Here is a 21997-nt window from a genome sequence, read left to right as displayed (position 1 = left end):
CCCCCCCCTTTCTACACTCTCTTCTACCCCTCCCCTGACCCCACTTTCTACATCCTTCCTCAGTCCCCTCCCCTCCATTACTCAATCCATGCAGCCTTCCCTATGTAAACAAAACATGCTAAGTAACAGAAAGGCCTGGTAAACCTTTTACTGGTGTTCACAACTGTATTTCACCTTTTGGTCATGCCACTTCCTGTTAGATTACTTTATTCCAAACATCCTTCCCTATCCCTCCCATCTATGTCATCACCGACTTTTCCCCCACCCCTTGGGAATTGAATCACGTACCCTTACCTAAATCTTTACTCCTGCCCTCCCTCAATTAACACATGCACCCCTACATATTGAAACTGGACTTGCCCAGTCTTTGATTTGGTAAGGTCCAAATGTGACTTTAGGGGTGAATTGGTTAAACCCTTACCCCCTCATCCAGGGCCATCAATCCCCTACCTGTTTTTTATTTCTAGCTCTTTCTCTACTTTATACTTTCGCCTACAACATTTCCACCCCTCCATTTTCCCCCTCCACCCAAAGCTCCCCTGAAGCACTGTTCACACCCTGTCCCTGATGGCTATTACAGTACACAGATAGGTATGTAATCGGCACGTTTCCTCAATTAAATGTTGATCTTGTCAGAAGTCAATGGCCTACACCCTCTCACTCTGAACCTGATAACAGCACACTTTCATGAATGTTTTTGAGTTCACATTAAGTTGATGGCAAATGTTTTCCTTATCAAAGTTAGAACTTCTTCATAGCCTTCACATCATATTTTTAAGAGCTAAAACGAAAGTATTTGTAAACCAAATTTAACTACTTTACCCCTGAACTTTCATAATGAACTATCCCACCCTTTGAATTGGAAGAGTTCAAATGTGTCTTCAGGGGTGAATGAGTTAATATTAGGAGTGAAACGATTCACCGCGATTATGGTGAACCGCGATTACTTGCTCCCGATTCGATTCTCGATTCACAACTCTGATATTTCGATTCGATTCTTACAAATTCGGTCCGTGTTTGACTTTACATTTAGACGCACTCCTAGTCCTGTTAAAACGCAGATTTTGATTGGCCAACACACTTTGCCTAGGCCAATCAAATTGCGCGTTGCTGTTACTGCAAACTACTGCAAACATGGAGTACGAGTTAGCCGACCCGCCCGCATCATATAAATCTCCCGTGTGGAAACACTTTGGGTTTCCAATCGTCGACGGCACCTACAGGTGAGTCAGTAATAAGTAATTAGAATTAAATCCAGGACTACAGGTAAATGCATATGTGTTTACTCTTTATTGCTTTAAGTGAAGTTATCACATTATAGTAATTCCAGTTGAACTTTCCAGAATTGTTCAAGAACTTGTGAATATTGATTCATTTCTAGTCAAGGATCTATCTGGTCAAAAGATTATGTATGTTAAGTTTTTGTGATACATTTCTTTCAATATGTCAGAAGTAGACAAAGACTTAATTGTTTACAGTGCTCTGATGCATGACTGCAATGTTTATATGATTTTGCAATAAACTTGCAACTTGTAAAAGTAATTTTACCTATTTACAAAGTGGTTTTTTTTCTGACTTCTCATCTAAATTAGTAAATATGTTTGAAAAATCATGTATTTCTTGGATGCTAATAATCGAATCGAAATTAATCGAATCGGAAGTCACAAATCGAGATTCGAATCGAATCGAGATATACCCGAATCGTTGCATCCCTAGTTAATATGCCAAGAAATCCAATGTCCTTTTGCTTTTGGTAAGTCAATGTCCTGGTAAATGATTAAATCCAGCTCTTACCTTGGAAAGTTAATATAACTGGGGAAGATGTATATATTGTTCTTTGGGTTGTGGCCATGATATAAGTCAATGTCCTAATAATGGATAAATACAAGGTGAATACATGTACTAGAATATTTCAATACAGCTCAAACAACAGAAGATCAACATGAACAGGAATATCCAATGTTCTGGTAGAGGATAAATGCAGACACCACAGTGTATTCAAAATAAATACTGCTTAAAATAGCAGCAGGCTGTCCGTTTGGTGGTGTGTGGTTTTACAATGTCCTAGCATAGAGGATTGGAATTGAGGTGAATACTACAGTACCTAAATACTGCTCCAACAAACTATACATCTAATGTTCTGGTAGAGGATTGAGATTGAGGTGGATACAACAGTACCTAAATACTGCTCCAACAAACTATACATCTAATGTTCTGGTAGAGGATTGAGATTGAGGTGGATACAACAGTACCTAAATACTGCTCCAACAAACTATACATCTAATGTTCTGGTAGAGGATTGAGATTGAGGTGGATACAACAGTACCTAAATACTGCTCCAACAAACTATACATCTAATGTTCTGGTAGAGGATTGAGATTGAGGTGGATACAACAGTACCTAAATACTGCTCCAACAAACTATACATCTAATGTTCTGGTAGAGGATTGAGATTGAGGTGGATACAACAGTACCTAAATACTGCTCCAACAAACTATACATCTAATGTTCTGGTAGAGGATTGAGATTGAGGTGGATACAACAGTACCTAAATACTGCTCCAACAAACTATACATCTAATGTTCTGGTAGAGGATTGAGATTGAGGTGGATACAACAGTACCTAAATACTGCTCCAACAAACTATACATCTAATGTTCTGGTAGAGGATTGAGATTGAGGTGGATACAACAGTACCTAAATACTGCTCCAACAAACTATACATCTAATGTTCTGGTAGAGGATTGAGATTGAGGTGGATACAACAGTACCTAAATACTGCTCCAACAAACTATACATCTAATGTTCTGGTAGAGGATTGAGATTGAGGTGGATACAACAGTACCTAAATACTGCTCCAACAAACTATACATCTAATGTTCTGGTAGAGGATTGAGATTGAGGTGGATACAACAGTACCTAAATACTGCTCCAACAAACTATACATCTAATGTTCTGGTAGAGGATTGAGATTGAGGTGGATACAACAGTACCTAAATACTGCTCCAACAAACTATACATCTAATGTTCTGGTAGAGGATTGAGATTGAGGTGGATACAACAGTACCTAAATACTGCTCCAACAAACTATACATCTAATGTTCTGGTAGAGGATTGAGATTGAGGTGGATACAACAGTACCTAAATACTGCTCCAACAAACTATACATCTAATGTTCTGGTAGAGGATTGAGATTGAGGTGGATACAACAGTACCTAAATACTGCTCCAACAAACTATACATCTAATGTTCTGGTAGAGGATTGAGATTGAGGTGGATACAACAGTACCTAAATACTGCTCCAACAAACTATACATCTAATGTTCTGGTAGAGGATTGAGATTGAGGTGGATACAACAGTACCTAAATACTGCTCCAACAAACTATACATCTAATGTTCTGGTAGAGGATTGAGATTGAGGTGGATACAACAGTACCTAAATACTGCTCCAACAAACTATACATCTAATGTTCTGGTAGAGGATTGAGATTGAGGTGGATACAACAGTACCTAAATACTGCTCCAACAAACTATACATCTAATGTTCTGGTAGAGGATTGAGATTGAGGTGGATACAACAGTACCTAAATACTGCTCCAACAAACTATACATCTAATGTTCTGGTAGAGGATTGAGATTGAGGTGGATACAACAGTACCTAAATACTGCTCCAACAAACTATACATCTAATGTTCTGGTAGAGGATTGAGATTGAGGTGGATACAACAGTACCTAAATACTGCTCCAACAAACTATACATCTAATGTTCTGGTAGAGGATTGAGATTGAGGTGGATACAACAGTACCTAAATACTGCTCCAACAAACTATACATCTAATGTTCTGGTAGAGGATTGAGATTGAGGTGGATACAACAGTACCTAAATACTGCTCCAACAAACTATACATCTAATGTTCTGGTAGAGGATTGAGATTGAGGTGGATACAACAGTACCTAAATACTGCTCCAACAAACTATACATCTAATGTTCTGGTAGAGGATTGAGATTGAGGTGGATACAACAGTACCTAAATACTGCTCCAACAAACTATACATCTAATGTTCTGGTAGAGGATTGAGATTGAGGTGGATACAACAGTACCTAAATACTGCTCCAACAAACTATACATCTAATGTTCTGGTAGAGGATTGAGATTGAGGTGGATACAACAGTACCTAAATACTGCTCCAACAAACTATACATCTAATGTTCTGGTAGAGGATTGAGATTGAGGTGGATACAACAGTACCTAAATACTGCTCCAACAAACTATACATCTAATGTTCTGGTAGAGGATTGAGATTGAGGTGGATACAACAGTACCTAAATACTGCTCCAACAAACTATACATCTAATGTTCTGGTAGAGGATTGAGATTGAGGTGGATACAACAGTACCTAAATACTGCTCCAACAAACTATACATCTAATGTTCTGGTAGAGGATTGAGATTGAGGTGGATACAACAGTACCTAAATACTGCTCCAACAAACTATACATCTAATGTTCTGGTAGAGGATTGAGATTGAGGTGGATACAACAGTACCTAAATACTGCTCCAACAAACTATACATCTAATGTTCTGGTAGAGGATTGAGATTGAGGTGGATACAACAGTACCTAAATACTGCTCCAACAAACTATACATCTAATGTTCTGGTAGAGGATTGAGATTGAGGTGGATACAACAGTACCTAAATACTGCTCCAACAAACTATACATCTAATGTTCTGGTAGAGGATTGAGATTGAGGTGGATACAACAGTACCTAAATACTGCTCCAACAAACTATACATCTAATGTTCTGGTAGAGGATTGAGATTGAGGTGGATACAACAGTACCTAAATACTGCTCCAACAAACTATACATCTAATGTTCTGGTAGAGGATTGAGATTGAGGTGGATACAACAGTACCTAAATACTGCTCCAACAAACTATACATCTAATGTTCTGGTAGAGGATTGAGATTGAGGTGGATACAACAGTACCTAAATACTGCTCCAACAAACTATACATCTAATGTTCTGGTAGAGGATTGAGATTGAGGTGGATACAACAGTACCTAAATACTGCTCCAACAAACTATACATCTAATGTTCTGGTAGAGGATTGAGATTGAGGTGGATACAACAGTACCTAAATACTGCTCCAACAAACTATACATCTAATGTTCTGGTAGAGGATTGAGATTGAGGTGGATACAACAGTACCTAAATACTGCTCCAACAAACTATACATCTAATGTTCTGGTAGAGGATTGAGATTGAGGTGGATACAACAGTACCTAAATACTGCTCCAACAAACTATACATCTAATGTTCTGGTAGAGGATTGAGATTGAGGTGGATACAACAGTACCTAAATACTGCTCCAACAAACTATACATCTAATGTTCTGGTAGAGGATTGAGATTGAGGTGGATACAACAGTACCTAAATACTGCTCCAACAAACTATACATCTAATGTTCTGGTAGAGGATTGAGATTGAGGTGGATACAACAGTACCTAAATACTGCTCCAACAAACTATACATCTAATGTTCTGGTAGAGGATTGAGATTGAGGTGGATACAACAGTACCTAAATACTGCTCCAACAAACTATACATCTAATGTTCTGGTAGAGGATTGAGATTGAGGTGGATACAACAGTACCTAAATACTGCTCCAACAAACTATACATCTAATGTTCTGGTAGAGGATTGAGATTGAGGTGGATACAACAGTACCTAAATACTGCTCCAACAAACTATACATCTAATGTTCTGGTAGAGGATTGAGATTGAGGTGGATACAACAGTACCTAAATACTGCTCCAACAAACTATACATCTAATGTTCTGGTAGAGGATTGAGATTGAGGTGGATACAACAGTACCTAAATACTGCTCCAACAAACTATACATCTAATGTTCTGGTAGAGGATTGAGATTGAGGTGGATACAACAGTACCTAAATACTGCTCCAACAAACTATACATCTAATGTTCTGGTAGAGGATTGAGATTGAGGTGGATACAACAGTACCTAAATACTGCTCCAACAAACTATACATCTAATGTTCTGGTAGAGGATTGAGATTGAGATGGATACAACAGTACCTAAATACTGCTCCAACAAACTATACATCTAATGTTCTGGTAGAGGATTGAAATTGAGGTGGATACTACAGTACCTAAATACTGCTCCAACAGTGAAAAGTCAACATGACCAGGAACATCCAATGGCGATACTGAAGAACTGAAATACAGCGCCAACAACAGAAGGTCAACACAGGCTAGACCCAGAGAGATATCGGGAATTCTAAGCAAGAGAGAAGAATTAGTTACACAAAAATCTGACATATAACAGCAAAAGTCGTATTTTACTTAATTAACAATTTGTAATTGAAAAATATTGATAAGCCTATATATATGCTACAAGAGGTTGAACATAGCTATGACACATGATTGTTATGTACATTTTAACCAATTTTGTTTTCCGACTCCTATCCATTCATTTTTTTTAATTATATATTATTCGCCTTGATTTCTTTATAATCTACTTAATTTTTTATAACATTCTGAACAACCACTTTATTATGATGGCAGATTAATAAAAATATTTTTACATAAATAGTCTCTTTAAAAAAATTCTTTCAAAATAAATATTATCTGTAGAATTTATATACCCATTTGATATTACCCAGAAAAATTCTGTACTTCAGATTTTAGATTGAAAAGCATGCTTTCAGGATTGAGTAATTTACTCTCTTAATCCTGACCGATTACAGCAGAATGTGCATCATATAGCAGCCCCAGTACGGACCCTGATCCCTACACTTATAAACATGATTTCAATCTCTCCAGATATGGTTTACAGTTTTACACTACTTCAGTTCACAGAACCAGATCATATAAAACCTGATAAACTAAGCTAGTTTGTAATTCACAAAACATTCTCAAATATACCCTAAAAATTTTGAAATGATTTCTGAGTTTTTGGTTTATTTCATGACATTTTTAAGAATTTATCCTATATAGAAAATTTGTATGAAATATAAATTAAAGCTGACTATACTTTGATGTGCAAAGCCTACTCAGCTTAAGACAAATACTTACTTTTTTCCTTTGGGAAAAACATATTTTTAAAATTACATTTAGTAAAATAGAAAAGAGAAAGCGGATATTTTTAGATTTAAAGTAGTCTCAACCAACCGGATAAACAAGTTATAAATAATCACATTTTTGTTTTTTTATCAAAAGCATCAACTAGTCATTAGAGGATCCTATCAATATTGTATACACCACAGGGAAGCTTCCTCAGGCTGCAACAAGCTCCACACATTTACCGTCTCAACCGTCTCAACGTACAGCAGATCATGTCTCACCGTAAAGCAGATAATGTCTCAACCGTACAGCAGATCAAAGGTGGAGAATGCAACCTGCATGATAAGTGTGACCTTCAAAATGACAGGAAAAAAATGTAAATGTCGAAATTAATTTCCTATCTTGGGTCCAGAAAGAGGCTTGGTTGATGTTGCTTATGACAGCTCTTATGCTTGTGACCTTCTGGCGCCTGAAACCTTTAAATTCCAACAGGAACTAAAACTGTCATTCAGATCAACAGCATGAAGCCCATATATCTCTACCCTATAAAACATGTGTAACATGCTAGATAGACACCCATTACAACACTTTCAAGGTCAATGTTTTTAGAGTAACTGCTTGTTGTCATGACTACGACCGAGTCACAATGACAACAACATCATCACCTTGCTTGACAATGAATTTCAACTCTATTGCTCAATAATAGTCACATATATATACATATACCAACATGTGCCTGACCTTGTAAAGCTTATTAACTTGTTCATCCCTAAAATGTCATGATGGACTATTCCAACCTTTGAATTGGAAGAGTTCAAATGTGTCTTCACACACATGTTAAGTGTTGTTGCCCATCAACTTTAGCTAAGCTGTTGTAAAGAGGGAAAAACCCACAGAAAACAAAGATATTTTGTGAGCATCGCAATGCTATTTTGATACATGTACAGTTAAACCTGATATAGCTACTGCTTTTTCCTGTGACATCAGCATTTTACTGACCTTGACATTGAATCGACCTGAATGTTTTGCTGACCTTGATCACAAACCTTGACATCGTATTGAATATTCCAAACAACTATCTAAATCAATATTGATTTTAAACGTTAAAATCTAAAGAAACAAATTTATCTGTAATTCAGCATATTTTATTTACATCATCACATGATGTTATTTTGCCCAGAGGCACAGATATATGTGTCGAGCACTTTAAAGTTCCGCCATAAACAATAGCATCGCACCTGCTGTCAGCCACTCCATTACAATTTTAGATTGGCAGGGATTCATCTGATCTAAAAGCAGACAGGTTTTTCGTCTGTCATGAATATATTACAAATTCATTAAAACAACATGCATACTCCATTCTGGTTTCTACACCGACTCTTTTACCTCTTCAGACACATGTGAACTCTTCCAATTCAAAGGTTGGAGTAGTTCATTATGGAATTTTAGGGATGTTTGCGTTAAATGAGTTAAAATCAATTGATATCAAATTGGACGTTTTACTTGGAATAGCAATACTTGTACAGCTATATGTTTATTAGACTGGCACCTGTCTCTAGAATATTGAATTATTAAGAAAAGAAAAAACTCTAATAATTTTGATCACTTGCATTGGATGTCTGATTCTAGAGTTCTAAACTAGGGGGAGATAAGCTAGTAATAAAATGCAGCTTAGAGGCTGGTGGCCAGTCTATATGTTTATTAGACTGGCACCTGTCTCTAGGAAATTGAATTATTAAGAAAAGAAAAAAACTCTAATAATTTTGATCACTTGCATTGGATGTCTGATTCTAGAGTTCTAAACTAGGGGGAGATAAGCTAGTAATAAAATGCAGCTTATAAGGGGCTAGTGGGCCAGTCTATGTTTATCCATGTCCAAAAATAAAGTAAAGATAAGTATATTTTCCCATACAGGATCTGTATGGCCCTCTACACCGTCCCACTCCCAACAGATACATGTACCGTTACATGAGAGTACCTGTTCTGGACACATTTAACAAAGTGTGTAGGCTCGGTAATTATATCTCAGTTCCTGATCAATCCAATGTTTATCAAGAATGTACTTTTGAAATGTGAGTCCGGAAATGCTGGCAGGTGATTAACAGCACATTTGTAACTTCACCGAGTAGGCCGCTAATGTTAGGTAGTCATAACGATTATTCAAAAGGTGAACACAAACAGGAAACTAGGCATTAATGAGACAAATTTATCATACTTATCACAATCAGGTCACTCTATATTGAAAAGAACCTCTAATTTTTTCACTTTTGAAATCTGCAGACTTTCCTACATCTATGATTTTGCTTTTGAATGAAATTCCACAACTCATAACCCTTTCACCACTGTAGACCATAATGGACTCATCCAGATCAATGCATAGTAGAGTCTACTTAAGTTACATAGGGGTGAAAGGGTTAATAGCCAGTACACCATCACATCATCCTCAGAAAAAAATATTGTCATAAAGTGATGTGTCTTTTGACCAAAAAAATGTAAGAACCTGGATCACACTGTATAGATGATTCTCTAGTAATTATTACATACAGTGCAATCAAGACAGATATACCCGGGTTGGTTGGTTTAGTTGGTTGATGGGTTTATAGACTCCTTTTCACAGGCAAAGCCCGTGTTCTGTCGTCTTGAGAGGGTAAGTCTCCAGCTTACTGGGCCCTCGGTGATTCAAAATGATCTTGCCCGTCCAGATCACGCCCTAAGGTCGGTCAGCTCCTTAGATGCGGATAGGCTGTCGTCACAGTTACATACAGCACGTATACGGGAGCGTGGAACACGTCCTTTAAACAGCTTCACTGTCCTCCTACACCCGGGTAGATGTAGTTGTATATATATGAGCATAACTAACAGGTATGTATGATTTCTACTGTTGGACCTTGCACATAACAAATACAGGTACCGGGTAAGTAATTATTACAGGTGAAAAGTCACCAGGTAAACGACAGCTGTATCCTGTTATTAAATATCACATTAATATATATACAAACAAATCACCCAAAAGTTTGACAGAAATCTGACAGGTAAGTAAGTCCAAGTGAAGGGTCCCTCAGGTGCCCTGTAAACACCAACCATTATACAGGTAGCACAGATACACCCCCTAGGGGACTTCATTTGGATCCCTACAGGGGACTCAGACCCCCAGCTAGTAGATTTGTTATCTAAATCTGATGGTACAATGACAAAGGAGCTATATGTTAGCTACCTGAGGCTGGAGGTGTTGATACAAAATAGCTGTGGTCAGTGTGGTCAGTGGTCAGTGTACATCTGGTCAGTCTGTACTGCCTTGTGGTCATTATAACTGACCACAAGTGAAGGGGTCATTTAAAACTTGACCAACATTTACACTAATACATATATAGGATAGACGGCTCATTCTATCCCTGTCTCCTTTTTCTATCCCTTCACTCCATACTTTATCCTTCTACTCGTTTTCCTGTCTTTTCTACATCTGCTGGATAACCGAACTACTAAGTAGTGAAGCGGACGTAAAACCTATCAATCAATCAACACATACATCTTCTTCACTAGCAAATTATTAAAGTAGAATTTTTGCTTTTGAAAAAATAAAATACTAATGTTCACCAAGATGTTGTTCAAAACATCAAGATATCCTTATAGTGTCATTGTGAATTGTTGGTCTCTTACAGTTTTGATTTTAAACATATTTTATTTGCAAAAATACAAAAGGGATTAGACACAAGTTATAAACCTTACAGTTCGTCTTCTCCCTTAAAACAATAATGATGACATATACATAAGTTAATGTCGGTGTTCCATAATTGTTCCGATGTTTATGTTGTATTTGATTAAATGATGTTTAAATCACTTGCAAATCGATTTTTCGACCTCTGCGTCATTCACATACATTATCTTTGAATCCATTCTATGCAAAGAAATAATGAAATTTGGCCAAATATCAAATTGAAAAGATATGAAATTCCGCTTGCATTCCATCAATTTCCAATCATATGATAATTGGAAATAATTCTATTTTTATTCGACTTATATAATTACTTGTTATTTATACCCTATATATATATATGACACAGATGACACCAGTGTCAGAAATGTTAGCCAGCCCACAAAATCATAATCATATGCATATCAAAATCATGAATATTCATGACCTACTGTAGGGGGTTCCAGATAGAAAACTCTGCCTGCAGGGCATTTAATGCAATCTACAGCAACATGTCAAATTAGCATATTTTCTTTGTTCTACAAGTTTTAAATTCACCAAGATTTTTTATCTGTCATGAATTAAACATTGTGAAAATTTTCAAATAGTTAAAATGTTCCACATAAAACCAACATATGTTTGAAATGACTGGAGACGCACTGCACTCAGAGATAACAGGAATGTTTTTCTCTTATTACAAAAACTAGATAAAATCATAGAATACAACCCGCCATTACATCTGTTTCGAAAACATGTAACTTCCGAAGAGGGAAAAATCTTCAGTATCATGATAATGTTTGAAATCAGAAAAAATCTTGCAAAAAGAGACAGCTTTAGTCCCCAGGCACAGATGAAATTCTATCAATTCTACATTGTTTTTTTGTACATATGCATTTCCTATTTGTTTTATTTGAGAGGTTCCTGCTCTAATGAGGCACCTGCCCGAAGATATTTTAAAATTAAAAACATGACAAGAATATGAATTGTAAAATACAGGTTTTTGTTCACATTTCCTGAAACTGTCTTGTTGAGTTACAACGTAGTTTCACTTCTTTTGCAATCAAAATATTGCTGTAACAATCAAAATATTGCTGTAACAATCAAACAATCAAAATATTGCTGTAACAATCAAAATATTGCTGTTACAAGTTTATTGAACAGAAGCTAAGTTATCATGGTAACCATTTGTGGATAATTAGTGTCTCAGATTGTTATACTTAAATATTTATACCACGAATGCCCTAATAAATGCATTCTACTAGTCATTGCTTGGCACCCTTAAAATGTCAAATACGGCATGTTCAAAACCGTTGTTGAGATGTTGAGGTATCCCTTTATTACCTGGCATGTTTAAGTTATATTAACAAGATATTGACTTGGCAGGGAGGGTGGGGGGGCACGTTATTTCTTAATCATGCAGTATGTATCTGTAGCGGCTTCCTTTATATAATGAGACTGAAAATTACCTAAAATAAAAGTCTACAATATGGGTTTACCATTTACCAGGACTCCGATAGGTAGACCACACACCTGCGATATTATTAACTCATTCACCCCTATAGACACATTTGAACTCTTCCAATTCAAAGGTTGGAATAGTTCATTATGAAACTTCAAGAGTGTAAGGGTTCACCTGCTGTTTCTGTATAATAATATTATTGATGTCTCACTATAGGGATGACATCAGATGATTGGTCATACCCTAACAATGACAGAAGATGATTGGTCATACCCTAACAATGACAGAAGATACTGATAGCCACTGATGTTATTATATTGATACAGTAAGTGGCGATCAGGGAGTCACTCCCTATTGATCCGTAATTACGGCACACTGGTCTTAATTGTGTTTGTACAGGTACATATGTATGCATCATTAATGTCCTAATAAGGAACAAAAGATTGAACATCGCGATCTCCTAGGTAGCAGATCAGTTACCCGTTAAAATATATAATTAATGAATCTCCATGGATATGCTGCATACATCTTTGAATAAAAGAATAAAAGAATACCATGCCCACTATACTTGCAAGGGTTTGGTTTGTTTGCGTTTTACATCCTATTAACAGCTATGGTCATTTAAGGACGTGCCAGGTTTTAGTGGTGGAGGAAAGCCGGAGTTCCCTGAGAAAAAACACCACCTATAGCCAGTACCTGGCGACTGCCCCATATGTACATTATAGAGCTCAAACCCAACACCCAGCAGTGGAAGGCTAGTGATAGCAGAACGTCAGACACCTTAACCACTTGGCCACCGTGGACCATCACTTACAAAGACTAACTATTTTTGGAGGAAACTCCAGATTTTAGCCTTCGTTTAGTTCTCAGTGATATTTGTGTCACAAACATTTTAGTCCTTGACACGTGATTTTCCTATTGGACTCGTAAAAAGCTTGAAATGTTGGAAGACATATACAGCAAATTACCAACAGTGCAGGTCGCTCTGGGTATTCTGAAAAGTAATATTATTTGAAAATTTGACATTTCAAATAATGGGGGGTGGGAGTTAGGGGGGGGGGGAGTTAGGGGAGGTTTACAAGCTGGTGTTTGTCAGGATCCCTAAAATATAAGCAGACATAATGTCAGCTCTATATAAATATTTGGGAACTCCCATCTTCCTAATTTGAACAAATGACAAAATAATTTGAGACATAATTTAATTTTGAAAGTTTTTTTCTTAAAGTGACATTATAATTAGCAAGTTTATGTGCACAAGGACAATTATACATGTAGATCCCAAAAAAAAACATGGTGGTTTTTTTAAGAAGAAAAGTGCATTTCCTAAAGTCCATTTTGCTATATATATATAAAACATTGCCCAAGGAAAATTTATTAAATGAATTTTGTACACTGCCATTATTAAAATCTTCAGTTTTCTTTTTGGGATTTTTGGAATTTTGGATTTTGCTTTTATATAAATTGGTTGCTAACTGTAAACTTTGTTATGAAATCTGGTTATGTTGACACTTTGTGCATTATGTATTCAATGACTTTATTAACTCATTCACACCTGAAGACGCATTTGAACTCTTCCAATTCAAATGTTGGAATAGTTCATTTCAAACTTTCAGGGGTGAATGAGTTAAGCATGCTTACCAACTGAGATATTTTTGTATTACTGTATTATTCATGACAATGTTTGGTCATTGAATCAACTGTACCACACTCTGATCAGTTGACAAGCTTTCGTTAATTCTCTTTTGTCCTGGTGTTTAGGTTCCACTGTGACCTCACTGATTATGAGTCAATAAAAGAGCATATTATCAAAGACACACGATACATTTTAGGCAACATCAATTATCTCGTTAGTCATCCAAGCTTTTGTCAATTTTTGTTTGTCCAGGTGCGTCATAATGACTTTGTTGAGGAGAAAAATAAATTACATCACTTTCCCCCCCCGGTCACACATTTGAACTCTTCCAATTCAAAGGTTGGAATAGTTCATTATGAAATTTTAGGGGTGAATGAACTAACAAGAGAATATAAAGACACATAGGATACATATTGTCAATCTTAATTATAACTTATTACAAGTCAAGTGGATCGTATAATTAATTGTCCCGAGTACTGATCATTTATTTCATTGGCCTGAGTACTGATCATTTAATTAATTTCGTCAATATGTTTACCAAAATGTCATGATGACCTTACTGAGGGGAAGAAGGGATAGAGAGCTGAGGATGGATATTGACAGATACAAGATACATACTCGTATCAACAAATACAATGATCTCAATGACAGCCAATATTAGTCATTTAAGCTTCATTTTATTAATCTATTCATATCATATGTAACTGTACCTTCACCACTGAGGAGAGAATTTGTAGGGGGGAAGAGAGAGAGCAGTGTGAAACATTGACCGATACACAATAGGTACAGTTATCAACGACAACAGTTATTTCATCAGTGAAACATTGACCGATACACAATACGTACAGTTATCAATGACTACAGCTATTTCATCAGTGAAACATTGACCGATACACAATATGTACAGTTATCAACGACTACAGTTACTCAGTTTTAGTTTATTTTTAATTGCCCAGTGCCCATATTTATGAAACCATTCTCATGCTCAAACTCAGATTTTGTGCTCAAACACAATGTCTTATTTCATTGATAAATTGATTAAAAAAAAAATACATTTTGTGAATGATCTGGAAGAATTTTGAAGAGACTTTCGACCGAATACCCCTTTCGGTGTTAAAACTAAGTTTCTTAACAGTGTGCTAATTATAAGATTTTAAGCCAGTAACAAAAAGTAGGTTTCAGCAGAGTCCGTGTTTGAGCACGAGAACGGCTTCATGAGTATTGCCCCTGCATGTGCAGGTGTACATGCGTAATCTTGACTTGCTGGAGGATAGAAAACAGGAAGAAAGAAATCAAAAGGAGGAAGAAAGAAATCAAAAGGAGAAAGAAAGAAATCAGAGAGAATAGTAGCAGGAATGGACAGTATATTTTACACAAAACAAACACTGTGATTGATTATCTCATTTAAGCTCAATTTGTTTTAAATTTGTGTTTGTCCATGTGTATATATCTATGTCACTTCCTTATTGAGGACAGAATTCGCAGAGGAGAAAGAGAAGGATATGTTAACGGACAGACCTTGTCACCGAGTACAGTCAAATAAATCATTTGATAAATTTGCACAGATTTATTATTTTTCAAACAGATCTATGGCATAAACAAGCTTGTGTTAATGTGAGTCTGCAAATGTCACTGATGCAGGTTTGAAAGAGGAGGTCAAAAGGGGACTGCATGCAGATATAAAAATCGGCGCTTATACAGCCAAATACTTGTATGGATAAATTTACCTATATATACCAACTTATTATATATATAACAAGTTAGAGTTAATTTGACACAACAATAAATCATTGGAAAAGGTATACTAATATGACACTAGGTGACAAACTGTGAAATCCTGCATGTAAATAAGCAGAACCATTCAGGCTACATATTCATTGAACTATTTTATTTAACTCATTCACCCCTGAAATATCATAATGAACTATTCCAACCTTTGAATTTGAAGAGTACAAATGTGTCTTCAGGGGTGAATGCGTTAAACCATCAAGATTCTTTTGCTTAATTTCAAATATTGTAAACCTTAAATATAGCCCAACAGTATGACATGTACATTGGTAACGAGATGGTTTGAGCATATTTATCCAGGTCATTAAGGCAATGGACTTGGGGTCTGATTTTGTAAAAAGTAGAAAACTTCGAATTTTTTCTAAGAACATTTTGTGATGATCACTTTTGTAAGATATGCACGGTAACATTAGTATATATCATTATGATCAGATTTCCAAATACCCTACGTCCTGACTAGATCCCAGGGAGAGACACAACACGTTACCACATAGGACATTAGATGACAATCCCCTGTGTATGATAAATTGCATGTACCATATTATAATACAATACATTGTATATCTACACACCTAATAACGACCAGTAGATGACCAACAGGGTAATGGTGAAGGATCAAATATTCATGGTGTAAACTTGTTCCAGTCGGCCGTGTCAGGGTGTCAATATGTCTACCAGAGTACTAACCTCCAATACACCCACTAGATATTCATGGTAATGGACCCCAGGTGAGGAGGAGACTGGTCGGTGTGTCTGGTCATTGATAAGGCTGACAGCTGGTCATTGTGGCGGTCTGCTATAGTGCCTATACTGCCTGATGTGTGTACTATACAGCATAATCACCATATGTCAGAGAGTCCTATGACCATATTCATGAACCGTTCTGATTCTTGTAACTCAACCTCTCTGATTAAATCATGTCAAATGATCAAAAAGTCAACTGTAAACATTGAAAATAGTATTTGGTTAATAAGTTTCTTCATTTTTTTTTCTCCAAATGATTTCCTGATATTTTTTTTATTAATTCATAACCAGAACAAGTAATTTGTCTATTAGGCTTGACCAAAAATCTGTGACAGAGCTTGAGAACGATTTCAGGAATACGGGCCCTGAATACAGGTCTATACAACGACTTTTCTGGGTATTTTAGGAATTGCTATCAAGTCAAAATTGAAAAAAATAGTGGAATTTGGAATGGTTGCATAGATCTAATATGTAAATATCTAGCAATGTAACTTTCTGAAATAATAGAAAAATAAATACATTCCTTTCAAGAAGTTTCTTCTTAACATAACCCTAATTGTTTTGTCTGGCCTTATCGCCAACGACAACATAAATGACAATTTTGATTCGACACATCTGGAACAATTTACATATAATGACAATCATAGTGGAGAATGTGACAAACAAAATATCTGTAATATCTGTAGATGATTAAATTCATAAAATCTGGTTGATAATTACAATAATGACACACCAAGAAAATAAAAATACCTGTATTATATCATTGGTTTTCACACCTACAGGTAATACCTGAAATTACGACAAGCCCTTGTCTAATGACGGAAGTATTGAGTCTCTACGAACATCAAATATGCATTGTAAACTCATCCGACGGAGACCGTCATTACGTCCGCCCAGAGGATTTTTGCCTCCCAGGTACGCTAATAATTGATGCTTCTAATCGATCCCCACAGTTTCCACCTGTTAATCCTGTCATAGCTCTACTTAATTCTGACAGGTGAGGTTAATTGTACCTGTCCACGTTAAATCTCGTAATCAATTCAAATATTTTGATAATACTTTTTTAATTATTCTACAGAAAGTTTATATAAAAGCATATTTTTTACATATTTTACAAATGCAAAATACATATTTCACGAAAACCATACAAGACAACATATAATGAGTCATCTCCCCTTGGTACTGATTCAATTCTCAAATATTTCACTTTTTTCCCCAAAAATAAATCTCCATTTTAACCTCATGTGTCATATCACGTGTTCTGCAATTAAAATCATTCCTTCAGGGCTTTTCGTTCCTGTATAACAAAACTTAATTTTCATAAATTACTAGCCTTTTCTTATGGAAATATATAACATAAATTACTAGCCTTTTCTTATGGAAATATATAACAAACAGCTTTGCAATATTTAAATGCTTACTTAAAGCAGTCTAAATTCATGTTGAGCTTAAGTTTAATGTTTATATACTCAACTGCTTGAAATATGTTTCATAAAAAAGAACCATCTGATTTCACACGAACAACAGTCTTAGAATTTAAAAGTCTATAGCTATAGATTTATCGTTAAAAAAACACAGAATTATAACACCATAACACTAGCACGGATCTATCTTCTCCGTAAATCTCGCCCAAACCCTAAAGTTAGAATGCCTCACTAGTGCATGGTCTTTAATGTTCAAAATCAATATTTACAAACGCACACAAGTGAAATACATGCGCAAGCTATTGCACCGTCTATAGTAGTTTGATCCAGTCGTTTGATATGCAACAGAGCTCAAACACTTCCAGGCTTTGAGTACAATTTTAAAGCAAAGACGTTTTTATGTTTTCTAGTTAAAATTCCAATGGCTGCCGATTTGAATCCTTTCGTGCCGGTTCCGCTGCTGTCCTATACTGTAGCAGCAGACAGAAGTCTACGATATACAATGTACATCTGTGATTGCTATTCATGTCCAATTTCTTGATTCTCGCAATCACTTGATGCTGTATACACATGCGTAGCCTAGGGCTACATGGAATATGTATACCACTATTTTAATTTATAGTTAATTAGCAGGGAAAAAAATACTTTAAAGACCCACTGGTCAGTCAGACTAGGGTCCAACTCAAGGACTAGAAATTAATTTTAAGACCCACAGGTCAGTCAGACTATGGTCCAACTCAAGGGCTAGAAATTACTTTTAAGAACCAGTCTAGTTGTTTCTGATTTAACTAATCCATGTGAAAATTCCAAACACCCAATATTATTCAACATGTTAGATAAAATCAATTTTAAACTAGTCAACTATATGCTATTTTATTTTTGAGTCCATCTTGAGATTTCTCTAGTCTTACACTATCGAGCTTGTACTTTTTGATGAGCCCTGGGCCCTTTATTCATGACACCATTCTCATGCTCAAGCATGGATTTTGTGCTCAAGCCTAATTTCTTCTTCTGGCTATAAATTATTTTAAAATCTTATTTTATCAATGATTGGGGGGAAAAATTGAAGAGACTTAGAGCTAGATACTGTTTTCAATGATTACAATCGACTTTTTGATTGTTTGACATGATTTAAGTGAGCAACAAGAAAGCGGGTTTGAGCACAGAATTCATACTTGAGCATGAGAACGGTTTCATGAATACAGGCCCTGAACTTGCATTCATACTATAATGAACTTTAAAAATGTCATTCCATCCGAATGTAAAGAGAAATTCAGCAACTTTTGGCAGGGGCGGCTTTTAACCAACTCTTGACATTTATCCCAATATCAGAAGCCAAATAAATTTCATGGAGTTAAAACCAATGCCAAATATACTGTACATGTTTTTTAAAACCTAAAAGGCAATTTAAAGCTCATTCTGAGGAGACAAATGCATGCACCGCTATGTACTCTCAGGGGATCTTTTGTTTTTGAAAATATAATATTGCAGTTCGGGTTTTGTGCTTTTCTTGCGGGTCTCTTACACATTTTGAAAATCTTTGAATATTTCTCAGAAATGAGACTTCATTCCAGTATACTTATTACATTTCAAAAATCTGTTTCCCAAACGTCACTGAGATGAATAATTCATTTTTCTACTTTTCAAATATAAATCATATTAAAAGTCTGTCTTTTTTCCTTTTTTTCCATAAGTCTCTAGTAGACATATAAAGCAATACTTTATAAGACTTTTGTATCAAATGTTTTGAGGGAATCAAGCAATGTTTTTATCTAATGTATGAAATTGGATAATGTTTATCTACAAGAACCCGATACAAATATATAAATAGATCTAGATCTTCTACAAAGTTCAAATAAGCTTACTCTAACTGTTATCTCAATCATTCAAATTTCAAAGCTTTGCAAATTCTGCAGTGTATCTGTGCACATACATATTTTGAGGAAATCAGATTTTACCATTGACATCAATGCTTGATAACTATTTGTAGATGATATTCCATACTCCAATCTTACAAGCAATGCCTTAGTACTAGTATAAAACCATCATTAACTCATTCACCCCTGAAATTGCATAATGAACTATTCCAACCTTTGAATTAGGAGAGTTCAAATGTGTCTTCAGGGGTGAATGAGTTAATATCATATTTTTGTATACATACTCTTCAATATCAATTAGTAGTTGTTGAAAATTGTTAGTGATGATTTTACCTATTTTCGACAGGGGTCTGTACATGTGCCTTGTGACTCAAATTTGGAACATAAATGATATTGCATACAAATTTGGGGAAAAAAAAGTAGATTTTTGCAAATGTTCTTGGGAAAATTTATTTAAAATATATCCAGGGAAACAGGCTTTATTGAGGCACCAAATTAACTTTAATCACTTTGTTGTTTTGATATAATGATAATAAATGTTGTGATATATGTCCACTAACAAGCCATAAACTGACAGTTTTATAATTGGCCATAATGAAAACATCTTTTAACAAGCATATATCCACACTTGTGCATCACTCAACTGAACATGACAAGCCATGAGAGTTTGAAGCAGAATCAGTAACAATTGCAGTTAAAAAGTTTCTTGATTTACCACCATTTTTACATGTAAACTGTTACTTCAATTTCTAGAAATTACTTGAAATTCTAATGAAGATTTTTTCCCAAATGAATTTCTGTTTTGACAGTGACCAGTTTATATTCAAAATCCTAAGCATTGAAAGACACAAGGATTTTAATAGTCTAATGTTAATTGCAAAATTAAATTAAAATTGGCAATGTCAAAACAATGTATACATTTCTTACCTTGAATTGCTACAATTGTATACTGCAACTTCTAATACATTGTTTACATCATGTAATACAATGTATACCCTGTACATTGTATCACTACATACAATGCATGTATATATGTATTACAATGTTGTAAAGCATCTGAAATAAATTTAACATTTATGTTCTAAAAGATAACTGTCTCACCTCATTTAGAAATAAACTATTTTTTAAACAGATTCATCATTACAAGGTTGACTGCGCTCGTGGTATGGTGAAGGGATAAGATATCGCGATCGGACAAAACAGAACATTTCAACAAACGCTGAAAGTTCTGCTAATATCCCCAAGAAAGATATTTAGGTAAATATCCCCTTTAGCTGATAGTCCTGTGTCTAGGTACACGTTCCATGGGATTGAACACTCTAATCGGGGGCCTAAATCTTGATAACGGCAAAGTTTACTCTCAAAAATTAAACGTGATCCGTTGTGTATTTCACGTCTTCATTGTGTATTCCGACACTTTCCGACGTTATCGTCTGAAAACGTCGATGACAGACCAAATAAATATGTTTATAGAGATAGGATAACGTCGATTCACCTGTCAAATATTGTTATTTCACTGTGTAAAAAGTTTTAAAAAGTTGTACCCCCCGTATCGTCTTACCTTTCACTGAAGTTACCACTAGTAAACACAGAAGACTGACGAAGCCTTGTATCATCTCCGGTCGGCTCTCCCTCGCCCCGGGGGCCATGGTTGGCCCTAAAATCCAAATACACAAATAAAATCGATTCTACAGGATCTCACGTTATATAATAATCCATCCTAATGTCGAGAAATCATGTTAAAAACAACCGAACGGAGCCATCGGATCCCTAACCGTGCGCCATGATTCTCTACGTACAATGGAGGCTAGTGACTCCAAGACGAGGTCACCCAAATATGGATTCCCGCTCATTTGCATAATAAACACCCGATAGATGGCGCTTCTTACCGGAAGTGCAAGTCTGTTTTAGATCAAAGCGAAAACGCAGGTATTATTCTTCTTCAGGAATGAAAGTAAGCGTGACTTACGAGGAATGCTATTCGTTGCAGACGATTTGTAGTGTTGTTACGCTGAGCTGAGCATGAATAGAAACATTAGCACGGGGCAATAAATACTAAAACCGCCATACCGTTCACAGTTCTGATGTTATTATGCAAAGTATATAAACCTGGAGATAAGATCGGTAAATTGTGGAAATAAAAGTCATACCTTTCAGGGTGTATATGTTATTTAACTTTTTAACTCAATAAATGTTTGCCTTTATAGTTTATGTTGTTGTATGTATTGGTGGAAACATGGACCAACAACATGTAATGACAGACCAAGATAGAGGCTTTTGAGGGACTCGGGGAT

General features: G+C 35.7%; 1 protein-coding gene across 7 annotated transcripts in view; it reads right to left on the bottom strand.

The window, feature by feature from the left end:
* LOC110454080 (neogenin-like) overlaps positions 1–21541 on the bottom strand; it is a 246129-nt gene extending 224588 nt beyond the window's left edge. For 6 of the 7 annotated variants that reach the window (XM_021503425.1, XM_021503426.1, XM_021503430.1 and 3 more), the window contains exon 1: positions 21265–21541. In XM_021503425.1, the coding sequence (XP_021359100.1) occupies positions 21265–21352 (88 nt within the window). In that variant the 5' untranslated portion in view covers positions 21353–21541. The remainder of the gene's footprint in view (positions 1–21264) is intronic. The other variant, XM_021503427.1, reaches the window with a different exon arrangement.
* Between the last annotated feature and the right edge of the window lie 456 nt (positions 21542–21997).

This window comes from Mizuhopecten yessoensis, unplaced genomic scaffold (assembly GCF_002113885.1).
Source record: "Mizuhopecten yessoensis strain PY_sf001 unplaced genomic scaffold, ASM211388v2 scaffold7653, whole genome shotgun sequence".
Taxonomy (NCBI): Eukaryota; Metazoa; Mollusca; class Bivalvia; order Pectinida; family Pectinidae; genus Mizuhopecten; species Mizuhopecten yessoensis.
This window is presented reverse-complemented; position numbering and strand designations above follow the sequence as displayed.